Source organism: Sebastes umbrosus, chromosome 22, assembly GCF_015220745.1.
Source record: "Sebastes umbrosus isolate fSebUmb1 chromosome 22, fSebUmb1.pri, whole genome shotgun sequence".
NCBI lineage: Eukaryota > Metazoa > Chordata > Actinopteri > Perciformes > Sebastidae > Sebastes > Sebastes umbrosus.
In genome coordinates, this window is record NC_051290.1 from 1,664,822 (window position 1) to 1,679,504 (window position 14,683).

Consider the following 14,683-nt stretch of genomic DNA (forward strand, 5'->3'; position numbering starts at 1 on the left):
AATGTTCAAGCATAAAGTGTGTTTCAGACTTTAATTATACATGGTAACGTTAATCACATGAGCACGCTGCAACACCTCAGTGGCTTAAAGCTTGGTTTAGCATCTACAAAGAGAGTACTAGCACTTATTTGTTTACCACTTCAAGCGCTGCTCACTGTAAGAGAGAAATCGAAACATCACTGTGCAAACATGGGTTCAGTGTTATGATCTCATCGTCATCTATCTTGTTTGGACATGTTTTAGTTCATGTTTTGGGATCAGTTAATAGTCTGAGGGATAAAGAGGATCGAGCATGACTGTAACGGCTTGACAGATCTGTGTTGTGTGGTTGAACTGGTTTACAGGATATGGTGAGCAGCACGGGTGTTAGGCAACAAGTGATATAAGTAGGAAAGTACCAGCACTTCTTCTTTTCATGTGACATGTGGTCTGTCATTTTTTGTCCATAGCATAACTGAGGCTTGTCTCATTCCTGAGCAGTTTCAGTAGTTTATGTTCTTGCTGTGTTTATGACATTGCAAAATCTTTCTGCAGCAACAAATAAGGTTAGGAGGAAATAAAATCAGTGACTGGATTCAAAAAGGCCTCCTGTACGACGGAGTATTAGGGCCACATTGAGGAAAAAAATTAATCTGAGATTTCGAGAATAAAGTCATAATATTACAAAAATAAAGTCATGTTTACGAGAAAAAGCACATAATATTATGAGAATAAAGTCATAAGTTTAAGAGAAAGAAAGTCATAATATTATGAGAATAGAGTCAAGTTTACGAGAAAAAAAGTCATAATATTATGAGAATAAAGTCAGAAGTTTACAAGAAAAAAAGTCGTAGTATTTTGAGAATAAAGTCATAATATTATAGTTACTTTATCGTTGTAATCTTTTCTTTCCCCTCAATGTGACCCTAATACTTCATCATACTCCTGCAATTAGGAAAGATTACAAACATGCACTTAAATACACACGCAGCCAGCCCGGCTATGTCAACAAAGCATGAGGCTTATAACACCCACAGAGGAGAGGATGACTTCATTCTCTGCTCAGGTAAACTTTAAACTTTATTATGTCACAGTAATTAATGATGAATACAAGTTTTTTTTGTTCAGTGCATTATAACAATAGTACATTCAAGAAGCAATTGTACGAGGTGAAAGTACCTATTAACTTCAGAATCAGCTTAATTGACAAACTGTGTGGACACATACAATCTCTCATTACAAGTAAAAACAGTGCTGAGGACAAATGATACGGACATACAGTTAAACAAAGATATGAAACTTAACAAATATATGCAAACTAGTAACAAACATATAGCTATGATGTCCAGGCAAGAGTTAGACAACAAACTATCTTTATAAAGGTTACTACAATAGTGCAAGACAGAATATCAGTGCTGGAATAATACTATACTGATAATATGTTATTGTATAAAGTTAATGTGCAGTATTTACAATTTACATTTTGTACATATAATTACATCATTTTTTTGTTTCACTTTAATATATATACATGAAATGGTATGTTTGCATATTTAAGTAATTCAGTATTTCAGACTAATTCATATTAGACTTGTTCAAAAGCTCCTGTATCTCTGACTGCTGGGAAAATTCACAAAAAATGGATTGCGGCCTCTGGTAGCACCATGAATCACTTTCAACGGCTATCTGCCCCGTTTCAAGGTCCAATTCACAAAAGATATTGTGCAAATTACAGCGCAAACACACCCATTAAGTTTTGCAGCTGAGTGCAAAATGTACCCTTCGTTGTGTCTGATTGCTGTTATCCATCCCGGTCTGTCAGTATAAGTCTCTGAAAAGGCTAATAATTTCACTAACTGCATGTGGCTATTAGCGCTGATCTTTGTGAATTGGACTGTTTTTGCAAGAAAGGGTCCAATTTTATGCAAAATGTATGCATTGTACCTCTAAATACGTGCAAATCCCATACGTAGTTGGGATTTAATATCCCAGTCTGTCAGTATAACTCTCTGAAAAGGCTAATAATTTCATAAATTGCATGTGGCTATTAGCGCTTATCTTTGTGAATTGGACTGTTTTTGCAAGAAAGGGTCCAATTTTGGTGAAAAATGTATGCATCTCAATATGTGCAAATAGCACAGGAGCAGTGCAGTTATGGGTGCATTCCTCCCTTTACGGTTGCTTTGAGAATTTCTTTTTGTCTCATTTGAGCAGGTTTAACGGCCACAAAAGCCGCGCAATTTTTTAGTGAATTTGCCCCTGAGAGTCTACAGCTACGCTAGCAGCTCTGTGGCTATACTTAAGGGCCAATATTTGTTGCTCGCAATGACAAAGTAAGTGTGAATCCAGTGGCATCGACTGCAATAATCGTTCTTTTTCCATTAGCTCTTAGTAATTCATTCAGCTGTGAGCCGGTCCCAGCTGACATTGGGTGAAGGCGGGGTACACCCTGGACAGGTCGCCAGACTATCGCAGGGCTAGCTCAACAGCTCAAGTTTCCTGAAATTCGCCTGTGAATTCAGCACTAACAAAATCAATAACTTAGACTTAACCATACACAAAGATGAAACTGGAGCTATTCAAACCTCTATATACAGCATGCTGCTAGCAATCATACCAAACATCTAAAGGACAATATCCCAGTTGGTCAGTTCTTGAGGCTAAAACACAATTGCTCCTTTCACTGCCAAACAAACACAATGGCTACTCAATCCAAGGAAAGAGGTTACGCCTCCAACTCTATCCAGAGAGCCATGCAACGTGCAAACGCCACCTCTCGTTCTGATCTCTTATCTAATGCTTAAAAGACAAAAAAAATCAAACTTGTTTCCTGTTTTTCTACAGAATACAATCATTGCGCTTTACAAATTAAAGAGACACTCAAGAGAACCTGGCATGTGCTTCAGGCAGAACCATCTTTGAAGGATTTCTGTAAATCCCCGCCCCCTTTTCTCGTTCAGCAGAGCAACCACAACTGGCAACTATGACATGTATCGCTGTGGTAACTGTGCCTGCTGCAACAATACAATAAACACCTGTTGATTTACAGTTCTTACTCCTGGCCTGAGGTTCTTGTCATGTTGGAGCTTGAAGGGTTTTCTGCCCCTGCTGTTTCTTGCTCGTCAGTCTCCTGTGTTTTCACCTCAGTTAAATGTCGACAGTCCGCCTCCCGGCTAGTAAACAAATAAAACAGGTTATTTGCTACTTCATCTTCAGGGTTAAAGGAAACCAGTGTTGACTGCTGCAGAGGACAGAATGAAAACCCAGGTCCCTCCTGTGATATTAAATGCTTTGTATCGACTGTAACCAATGCTACGATGGAGTATTAGGGCCACATTGAGGGAAAAAAATTAAGTCATAATATTATGAAAAAAAAAACGTGATATTAAAAGATTAATTTTACAAGATGAGAGTCATAACTTTACGAGAAAAAATTCTTAATATTACAAGAATAAAGTCATAACTTTACGAGAAAAAAAGACATTTCCTCATCCAAAAAGAATCAGTTTCCCCATCAGGTCTGTGCGGATCTTTCTGGAGAATAAACACAATTTCTTGTACAATCTTTTCCAGGTCCTGATACTGATGATAATGTGGCGCTGATGAGCCAAATTATGAAGTATTTTGTTATTTGTGAAACCTAAACTAAAGTATAACTTCACAAGATGCTCCACGTTCCTCATTTTCACACCATTTCCCCTCTAAAATAACACCTAAAAATTACTACTTTATAATATTATAACTTAATTTTCATGATACTACGGCTTTGTTTCTCGTAGACTTATGACTTTATTCTCATAATATTACTAATTTTTTCTCTGAAAAATGTATGACTTTATTCTAGTAATATTGTGACTTTATTCTCAAAATCTCCGATTTCTTTTTCCTCAATGTGGCCCAAATACTCCGTCGTACAATGCTGCCATTTTTCTTTAGCTGCCAGTCTCTGATGGACTAATGCATGTTACTCCAGTTAGCTACAGCATTGGCTTTAAGGTTCAGTTGCAATGTCTATAAGTTGCTCAGTCCCTCAGACCTTCAGGACCATGTAACCTATTTGTACCTGTAGTGTCCAAGTGAAACTTGGCTAAGCAGCATTTATCCATTACTCTAAAGAAATAGTATCTTGAAATAAAAATAAAAAAAAACAAGAGAAGCAAAAGTATACCTTTTCGGCCATCCATGTACTATGAATCCAAAACACACCAAGACACTGAGCAAGCCTGGAGCCAGGAGAAGTTTCACATACCTAGACAGGACTGTGAAGATATCAATTGAAATGATAAATCACAGAACAACATGATATTTATGTATTAAGAATACGATATATTATAACTTCTACCTGGCAGATGGATGTGTGCCTCTCTGGTCTGGTTGGTGTTCTTCTGTTGGAGTCTACAGGTGAATCTGCTGCTGTGTGTCTTCTCCACAGTCACTCTGCTGCTGACAGTATAGAGTTCATCAGGACCTCTGACTGTCTCTGGAGGTCCAGCAGAGAGGAGGATTCCTTCACCGTCCAGCCACAACACCTCAGGCTCTGGATACCAGCCTTCAGACTCGCACTGCAGAACCACTCTGAGACTGGCTCTGTTCATCACGGTGATATCAGGTGAGGAGGCAGCGACTAAAAAATGAGAGAGAGGATTGTGATTGATACAAGTTTAACATATTATCTGGCCTGGTTTCAGACGCGGCAATAATTATTTTGCATGCATGTGTACGGTAAAAGAATAATCTGATTGGGCCTTCAAGAACCAAAGTGTGCAAAAAAGATCTTGTGGTTGTGGTTTTACAGTGGGATTGTCTTGTTGCCCCAATGAGGTCGCCAGGCAACCAGCAGAGACCTCAGGAAGTTACTCAAGAAACAAGTCCATAACCCCTCTGTAAAACCACAACGTGGTTTTACATTTCTCAAACAAAATACTACTACTCGTAAACTACTCAACTTATGTCACATATGTAACATAGACTAACTGAAGTTACGTAACAATTGTACTTATTTTAACCCAAACCTCGATCTTTTACTAAACCTAACCAAGTAGTTTTGTTGCCTAAAGTGACACCAAAGGGGTTCTTGACCAAGGGTCTGTATGTGACAAGTTGGGAATGAGAAAGGGTTGGCTATAGCGGTGTGTTAGGCAGATTTTGTTACCTTTGTACAGAACCAGACTAGCTGATTGCCCCTGAAGCGAAGAAGTGTATATCCCAAAGTGTCTAACTACACCTTTCAGTAAAAGACCTGAAGGTTTCCCCCACCAATGACTGCAATCAGCAGCTTTCTAATATTTTGTCCATGTTTGTCATTCTGCTGTATGTATGGGAACATCGTATGGTACAATTCTAAGTTATGTATAAGCACACAAACACACGCTCTACATCATGTTATTAAAATATCACTTACCAACAACAAGCTTAATGAAAGTGGCTCGACCCAGTGAGGGAGCGAGACATCTGTACGTTCCCTCGTCCGACACTTTTACTTCAGAGAGGTTCAGTGAAACATCTCCGTGCTTCAGTTTGTCGACGAATATTGAAGTTCTTCCTCTGTAAGACGGCTGTTTGTCATCGACGTGTTCTCGACCCGCCGCCATCACGTGTATGAACCCGGGGCTCAGGTCAGGTCTCGCCCACTCCAACCTCATGTCAGAAGCATCCGTGGCAGGTTCCAGGTGGCATGGCAGAATGATGTCATCACCAACCGTTGCCACTATTGGCTGAGATGAGCCGATCAGCTGAGGTCGACCTGGGGAGAAACAGATCTGTGGTTTAATCCTGACTGACTTTTTACACTACAGGGCTCTTTGTAGATCAGATTGTAGGATCGGATCTACTTCCAGTATCAATAATGAGTAAAATATACGGCCTACATAAGATTGTACTTGGAACTGTGACCTCTAGTGACATTTATGTCACAGGAATTAACTTTATATGGTTCTTTAATAGAACACCCGAGGAATGACACCAGTCATTGGCACTAAAAATGCACCCGATTCGACTGTTATCAGGCCATTAAATAGACGTTATCAGTGCTATAAGCACCATAGATGTGGGTCATTAGGGGGCCTACTACACTTACTGCGTTGTCAAAGTGAAAGTGAAACTTAAAAGCAACACGTTCTGACATGTAAAAGTGAATAAAACATCACATTTTGAACACAAACAAAAAGGCTTCTTTAGGTTTAGGCAACAAAAAAACAGTTACTTCTTTAAGTTTAAGCAACAAAACTACAACTTCTTCAAGGTTTAGACAATAAAACTACAACTACTTTAGGTTTAAGCAACAAAACTATAACTTCTTTAGGTTTAGATAACAAAACTACAACTTCTTTAGGTTTAGGCAACAAAACTACAACTTCTTCAGGTTTAGACAATAAAACTACAACTACTTTAGGTTTAAGCAACAAAACTATAACTTCTTTAGGTTTAGATAACAAAACTACAACTTCTTTAGGTTTAGGCAACAAAACTACAACTTCTTTAGGTTTAGGGAACAAAACTACAACTTCTTTAGGTTTAGGCAACAACATACAACTTATTTAGGTTTATTAGGCAACAAAACTACAACTTCTTTATGTTTAGGCTAAAAAAACTTAAGTTCAGGGAAAAACACTTTGTTCCCATCTATCGTCCCCGACCTCCACCCCATATGGAGTTTCATGCTGTTTATACTACAGCGCCTGACTTCCGCTTCTGCTCCTGTCATAATTACTACGGTCGCTAGAGGTCGCTGTTGTGTTCTTTTAAACCTTCTTCCGGTGATCTACCATGTGAATAGATGATAAAACCTACTAATGGGTGTAGTAGACCCCTACTGACCCACATCTATGGTGCTTATAGCGACTGATAACGCCTATTTAATAGCCTGATAACAGTCTAATCGGCTGAAAAATGCAGCTGACACTTAATAGTTTTGGAATCATTTTGGAATATTCTCTTATAAAGTTAATGAAGTTGAATTGTGTCCTTGACCTCTAAAGCACATAACGGTGTTATTCACGTGTTTTGCACTGAAATTACCTCCGTGTGACGGTAACAGGAGACGGAAGAAGATCAAGGTATATAACAGCAACATTCTGAAGTCACTGAAGGCCACTCCTTCCTATAGCTGCTTCCGCATCCTGGAATTCTGAAAATGAATAGAAAGTTGTAAAACGGAAGACAATGGTTATTCAGTTTGTATTCATGATATTTACACAAAAGAGATGTCATTGCTTAAAAGTAAATAAATCTGAAGACAATATAAACGCTTAAGCTAAGGACAGATGTGATGTTTACCCTTACAAAAAAGAAGTATACTTCAAGTTTATTTTATGATTAAACTCAAGTAAAGTTCAAGTATATTCCCAAGTATACTTTATGTAATAAGTATACTAATATCAATGTACTAGTAGTATACTTGTAAGTGTACTACTTCAATACTTCATTGGCACACTTTCTAGTTTATAAATGTCTACTTTAAATGTAAGAGTTGTAAACTTTGAGTACACAACCAGTTTACCTCCATGTTGTATTTTGTACTGCGACTAAAATATGAACTTTATTTCAAGTGAACTTAAAGCTTTACTGTTAGTTTAATGGTTATTTACTTGTAGCCTCTTTTTAGTTTCTGAAAGTACACTTTAAAGTATACTCTCACTAGCTTAATAGTTTTTACTGCAAGTGTTTACTTTTAGTACTTATCCAAATATACTTTTCTGTATACTTTTCAGTATAAACCAAGTATACTTGGACTTTTCTGTTTACTTGCGGAGTACACTTAGACATTTCTGTCTTGTCTGTATAAGCCCAGTATACTTAAGTATAGTTTTGTTAAGTTTAACTTAGATAAGAACATAAAAAGTAATCTGAAAGTATACTCTCTTATTTTAAGTTTAAAAGAAGTCCACTAATAGCACACTTGAATCAACTTCTTTTTTGTAAGGCTGCATTTAAAGGGAAAGTTATATGTTGCTTTGCTTTTCAGGTTTATTGCTCTCTCCTCTGTCAGCCTTTCATACGCCATAGTTTTTGCTTTCACTTTCTGCGTGGTATTCTGTTGCAAAATGAGTAAAACGCAACAACAGTTTCTATTTTTCTATTGGAAGAAATAATGCATATGTTCTGCTCTTCAGAAGACTATTCTGCGGTGCAGTTTGTGCTTGCTGCAGGCGACTGTGGTTAGTTAAAGGCCTACAGTCAGTAACAGGATGTGAAGCAGCAGCCGTGTGACAGGCTTTGTTGTTGTTGTTGTTAAACACCATGCTGCTAGAGTTAAATCCCATTTGAAGTTCAATACTGTTTTCTGTACAACTTCTGTTTAAGTCCTTCATCAGATGAGCAGTAACTAAGTAATCTGACATGCAAGATATTCAACCACAACAACAACACGCAGCATTGTTTTTAAATCCCCCATAATACAGCTCTTAGCTCCGCCCTTCAGCTCTACAACCTGAAACGTTACATCATCGTCAAATGTCGAATATTATTCAAAATGAGAACTCTTAATATAATAATAAACTAACTTAAACTACTTTTTCACTGCAAATGCTCCTATATTTTTACTGAAACTTAAGGTATTTACATATAAAATGCAGTATTAGTGGTTTTCTACTCCGATTCTTCCACCACAGTTAAAGTAACTTCTAAACATGATAGGTCCTTTTCACCTCCCAAAGTAATCTCTCTCATGTTGTTTTATAGTCATGCTGATATTATGAAAAGTTGTAATCTTTTTAACAATTCCTACCTGCTGTTGTCCTGTCTTTCTCATGCTGTGTCAAATACAGATGTGAAACGCAGTTGTTTTACAGATGCAAATCAAGTGCTTGGTGTCACGCGAGCACACGCCTTTCAAGACACGTCTTGTTGTTTTCAACAGTTCAACAACTTCCTGTCTCAGCCCTCATGTGAAATACGATCAGCTGTCCTGCATGCAGACAGTGACGATATATGAATGTTTTCATACCAAACTCTGCATCTAAAATGTGCTCTATTTCTGAATGGGCTTTTTTCTAAATAAATATACAGTTTTTTTAATATCAACAGACAAATTTAAAAGTTCCTCTTTTGCATTTTCCTTTTGGGAGTCTGCTTGCAAACCCACTTCCTGCAACTTTATCGTAAATCACCAATAACTGAGGCACCGTTTGTGACGACGGCTGCCTCTCTGCCACCTCTCAACCCCCCCTCAGGCCCACCATGCATTTCTGAGGAACTTTGCACACCTGCCATCCTCCACCTGTCCACCAGATGTCCTCGGACTTTCCCACCAATCACCAGTCACCTGACTCCCACATCCTCAAATCATCCCCACCTGCCGACACAACCTGGCTCTCATTATCCCCCCGGCCCTTTCCCCCTTTGCCAGTCCGTCATGTTGACCATTTGTGTTATCCAGCCACCTGGACCTCGTTCCTGTTCCTGTTTTCATGCTGCTGCTTTTCTGCTGGATATCTGGAAGTGGCTTCCTGTTGATTTGATCACTGATTCAGTAAGTTCCTTTGTCTTGGACCAGTTCTGCCTCAGTATTGATTGACAGAGGGTGCTGTAGACTCTCGTCTATAACCGGCTGTTTTACCTCCCGTCTCTTTAAGGCCATCCTCCAAAGCCTGGTTCTGTTTCTCACCTCAGAGCAGCCAACACCTCCCTGCAGCCCTGAAACACCTTCTGGAAGTTTAGATGTACTTCTCACGTCTTTTTATAACGTTGATTGATGATTATATTTGACTTACTGTAGCCAGTGTGTAAATGATCCGGATGTAGCACAAATCAGTATCAGTATTCAGTGTGGGGGGGGGAGGGGGTGCCAGCTTTGGATGACTTAATGCAGTGTTTCCCTGAGGATTTTGAGAGACTGATGTGGTGCTCTCCTAGAAGAAAACGTCGTTGAAACTGCTGACCAGATTAACATGAGATCTGTAGACGTGAAAAACACTTCTGACTCCCTCCAGTCTGGACATGCACGGGGTGGATGGGATTGTCTGAAAAGCCAATAGCGACCTTGGTCCCCCCTACTTCCAGTGCCCATGTCAGTATTAGTAAGTGTCTCCTCCACCACTGAGTTCCTGTTCATGGACACGTTCCGTCATGAAGCAGAAGAGTTTAAAACCCAACTTGCACTTAATGAACTTCTCTTTACACCATGTGGTGGTACGACACATTCTTCATGTGACCTTGGATATCTTTAACATAAGACAGTTTTTTTTATCATATTTAGGCTAAGACGTGCAACTGAAGTTAACTATCTGTCAGAAAGCCTGTTGTGCCCTCTTGTGGGCACGACAGCCAAGTTCAAGAGCACCTTTAGCAACAGATGTATTCAGCCCCGTACGATACGGGAGATCATTCCTGCCGGGTGCCGTCAAACTTTACACCTCATCCAGAATATTGAATAACACTTGAATAAGTTTGAAAAGCACACGTTATAATGTTCAACTTATATTTGAATCTATTTGCCGTCCCCACACTTCAACTTCAAATATTGAGCAAACTATCTTTGGTGGTACTCATCAGAAGAAAAAGATGTATTGTTCATTAAACATTGAAACGGTTTAAAGGCCCCAGAGGCGACGCCACTCACCTGGACTGAACTCAGTAACTACTATATCATCTTACACAGAGAGAGAGACTCTGTAAGGGTTGTTGTTGCCTTATTTTGAAGTTATGATGTTTCTGACATGTTTTCCGTACTTATTTTACGTGTTTTTTTGTATATATTTAATGTACATATTTTTTTTACCTCGATGTTTGTCCTAAACCTAACCAAGGGGTTTTATTGCCTACACACATGACAGGCGAAATCTTCTTAAAATGTTGTTTAAACGCCTTCCAGATTGAAAAGACCCAAACTGGGCTGAACTGAGTTTAGACTGGATCAGGTCTCACACTCAACAATTTGAAGGAACTACCCTGCTAATATATCAAACTGTGTATCAGCAAAGCTAATGGATATTCTCAGAGCTACTAACTCTTCTGCAGTGTGGAGTGAGCAGCATGCACGTGAGAGTGGAGCGGAAGAGAAAGAACGAGCGCGGTGTGTGAGTGAAGGCAGGCAGAGGAGCAGAGTACAGCAGAGACTCCGGTCCTGGAGACCAAAGCTACGGTCTCCCCCGCGTCCTCCGACCGCGGCCAACACTGTTTAACAGACGGGCTTCACTAGATACAACCAAGAGGTTTTGGTGCTTCACTGGAGTTTGTGTTGGAGTCTGAGTCTGAACAGCGGAGACACACGAGAGACCATGAGACACCGACCAGCAATGATTTATACGAGTAAGAAGTTACAAACAGTCCCTTTAAGATGAGGATAGGTCGTCGGGCACCCAGTCTTGTGAGATTTTTTTGCAAGTGTTTCGCATACCTTACCTTCTAGACTTGCAAAACAGCACAGCATTTATCAACGTAAGAAACAGCGTGTATTGGTCTGTGCTCCGTTAAAGGAAACGTTCACGTTATTTCAAGCCCATCTCAATACAACACTCTACTAAACCTAAACCTTAAATGCTTGAACTGTATCTCAGCTCTGTTGGCTGATCAGCTTTGTGCAGCAGCGTGCGATAAGAAACCCCCTAAAGCTACAGAGTAATGCAAACACTGGCTCCACGTAGATCTAGCTGTGACAACACCAGTGTTTAACCTCCCTGAAGTCATTGGACTGAATCACCTGGATCGGCAGACTGTGTGTGTTATAACTGTAAAATGCATTTCCCATGATGCACTTTTCCTTTACCTTGTGTCAGGCCCCTGTGTTCTAAAGGTTATGCTTTCTTTGTTTCTTGTCATTTTTCCGTAGCTTCCTGTTTTATTTTGCCCCCTGATGGGTTTCACCTGTCACTTCGTTATCACCCCTCTTCTCCTGGTGCTTTTAGTCTCCTTCTCTTTTCTCAGTTTGGCTACGTTGCATCGTTGGTTTTTTTAATTTCTGTTACCTGCCAGCCGTCTGGACTCTCATCCTGTAAAGGTCCTGACACACCAAGCCGACGGTCGGACAAGTCCCGCACCGTCTAGCGGTCTATGTGAGTGTCACAACTAGAGAGACTAGAGAGCTCTCTTGTCTGCCCGTGTAGGATACCCAAAGTGTGCCAAATGTGTTTCCTACCTCTTGAAATGGAATCTGCACGTCAAGTCAAAGTGGGAGACAAAACATCTTCTTGTTTGACCCCTAAAGAGGTTTAAACAAACCGATACGTTCATTTACTTTGACACAACCTGCAGCAGCTCTGCAGAAGGGAAAGAACGTCGCCATATTCTCGTAGATTAGAGGTTTCTATTGAGTCTGTTAGAATCAATTCATTGTTGGATTTGGTGTTTTCATGGGATTTATTGATTAGTAGAGAGATATAGATTATGATTAGACTTATCCTTTAGAGAGGTTAGTACACACAGAATGAAATCTGTTGTAGAACTGTTTGTTTTTCCAGAGTTTTGTTTAAAAGAAATCTAGAAGAACTTGATCAACATTTCATATTTCTAAATATAAATAAAACAAAGACGCTGGAACATGAATGCTGAAGTTTTTATTGCAGTAAATTTAAGAGCTTGTGTTTTCAGTGGTTATCATGAAACAGACCGGTCCACCTGCAGCAGAGCTGATCAGCTGTCGGTGTCGACGCTGACTGTGATTTCATGTGACATTAGCTGGTGATGATCACAGCTCTTTGGCGCACACAAAGGGCTTCTTCTTTGTGCAGACGTTATCGTTCCACAATCCCCACTCTGAAAGAAAAGATAGAGAAGGTGTTCACATTTCCTGCTTTCAGCTGGCAGATAATGGGCCTCATGCAGGAACAGTGTTGTCGTAAAGTGCTCGTTTCAACTTGATGAAGACCTCCTTTTTTTTTTTCTTACCTTCGTAGTTCAACTCGACGCAGTCCTCGTCTCCAGCAAAATTGTCTGGTTGACCATTATGCCATTGATGGTAGTCGAATGCAGATCCATCAACGTATTTAAACTCTTCCTGAAAACACACAAAGGTATAAGGATCAGTTCTGAGTTTACTAACCGGCCAATCAGTCTGATCACAACGAGACGTAACACTGCTCACCCCTGATATTTCAGCTCCAATCCAGAATTGTTTGAGGTCAGTACTGGCAGAATAGCTCAAACAAAGCACCTCAATCACTTCTCCCTCATTGTGCAGTGACACCAGACCGCCACCTTCAGAGACGCACTCGTCCTGAAATCAACAGAAATGTGGGGGCAGAAAAAGTCTTAACACCGGCACTTTACCACGACATATAAGAGATGATGATGACGACTTTATGTGTGCGTCTGCATCACCTGTGCCTCCTGGAAAGTCTTTGGAGTCTCGATTTCACACAGCGATCCTCAGACATGTAGATCCAGTCCTCGCCACATTCCTCAGGTTCATGATCTACACAGATCTCCGAAGGTGGATACACTGTGGGAACAAAAGTGCTTTAATAAAAGAAGTTAGTTAGTTCAGTAATGTGTTGGTGATGGTGATGGTATTTTACTGGTTTCATCAGATTGGGCTGTAACGGCGTCCAAGACGCCCACCAATAGCAGGACAGCGGTCAACACAGCTGGATGCATGACTCAGGCTTCACTAACTCTCCACAGCTGGAATATGACCTGGGAAGGTAAGAGTACATCCTATTACCATAATTCACCTCTTAAAGGAGTCGGTAGATCGATACTGCCTACAACGTTAACTTTGTTTGGTACATAACCCCCATAACACCTTGTAGAAAATGAACTATCAAATGTAATATCTTGTATTCAGCTGCTATATGGTCTGACATCAACTATCAGACTTTAGTATTCAGCGTTCACTGAACCACCTGGGACACGAGGAGCCACCTTGACAAACGTTTTCTAACCCAAACTCCTCAGATTGTCGCCCTGAAACATACAGAGAGAGGAAAACAACTCACCACGGATGTGTTCTGGTTTCTCGTTGCTCCTCCGTCTGATTGTCTGGTGTCTCTTCCTCTCACTCTTAAACTCCCCACTCATGCCCCGTGGACATGTCAACGCTCTGCCAATGTCACCAAACCGATCGTTTTCACGCGATTAATTAGAAGAACAAACATAGGAGGAACAAACTCACATGCAACTGAGAGTTGTGTCTTAAGGTGTGGGTGAGAAATGAAAATCAGCCAAAACAGTTCAGCCCAGTTTTTTTTTTTTTTCCAAATTCCTCACCCAGATGTGGCTCCACAAAGAGAGCAGAGGTGACCGTCCCTTACAGCAGTTATTGTAAACGCTCTGTGGCAGTCTGTCAGGGGTAAGGCTGCACGGTTATAATGTAGATAATATTGATATCGCGATTATTTATTAAGATTATTCATTGATTTTTAGTGACAGCAAGTTTTTATTGCACTTCCACATTAAAATAAACAGAGCGCTGCGCTTACTTCCATGCTGTGCTACAGTCCTCTTAATGTACAAATTAGGGCTGCACCATGTTGGACAAAAATGAAATTGCAATATGTTTTTCTGCTTTGTTTATTTATCTATTTATTTATTAGTTTGTTTGTTTATTTATTTATTTATTTATTTATTTAAAAAGGATCCCCTTACCCCTTTTGTTCGAAAAAATAGTCTGAAAAAAAAGTCTGAAAAAATGTCTGAAAAAAAATCTGGAAAAAATTCCGAAAAAAAGTCTGAAAAAAAGTCTGAAAAAAATTCTGAAAAAATGTCCGAAAAAAAGTCTAAAAAAAAAAAGATCTGAAAAAAATCTGAAAAAATTTCCGAAAAAATAGTC

At 39.8% G+C, this 14,683-nt stretch overlaps 1 protein-coding gene and 1 long non-coding RNA gene across 3 annotated transcripts; both read right to left on the reverse strand.

The window, feature by feature from the left end:
• Positions 1-1,040: 1,040 nt before the first annotated feature.
• LOC119481863 (butyrophilin subfamily 1 member A1-like) lies at positions 1,041-8,746 on the reverse strand. Its single transcript, XM_037759170.1, has 7 exons — positions 8,705-8,746; positions 6,997-7,105; positions 5,381-5,722; positions 4,322-4,603; positions 4,148-4,238; positions 1,949-3,152; positions 1,041-1,808 (listed from the first exon to the last, which is right to left on the reverse strand). The coding sequence occupies exons 2-6, from the start codon at positions 7,049-7,051 to the stop codon at positions 3,032-3,034; spliced, it is 891 nt and encodes a 296-aa protein (XP_037615098.1). The 5' UTR covers positions 7,052-7,105; positions 8,705-8,746; the 3' UTR covers positions 1,041-1,808; positions 1,949-3,031.
• A 3,709-nt stretch (positions 8,747-12,455) lies between these two features.
• Positions 12,456-13,986, reverse strand: LOC119481902. Of its 2 annotated transcripts, XR_005205291.1 has the most exons (7): positions 13,851-13,986; positions 13,431-13,548; positions 13,234-13,354; positions 12,998-13,129; positions 12,802-12,910; positions 12,587-12,669; positions 12,456-12,550 (listed from the first exon to the last, which is right to left on the reverse strand). It is a non-coding gene; the product is annotated as an uncharacterized LOC119481902 (long non-coding RNA). The 2 variants fall into 2 exon arrangements; XR_005205290.1 differs by having other exon boundaries at positions 12,456-12,669; positions 13,851-13,985.
• Positions 13,987-14,683: the final 697 nt, after the last annotated feature.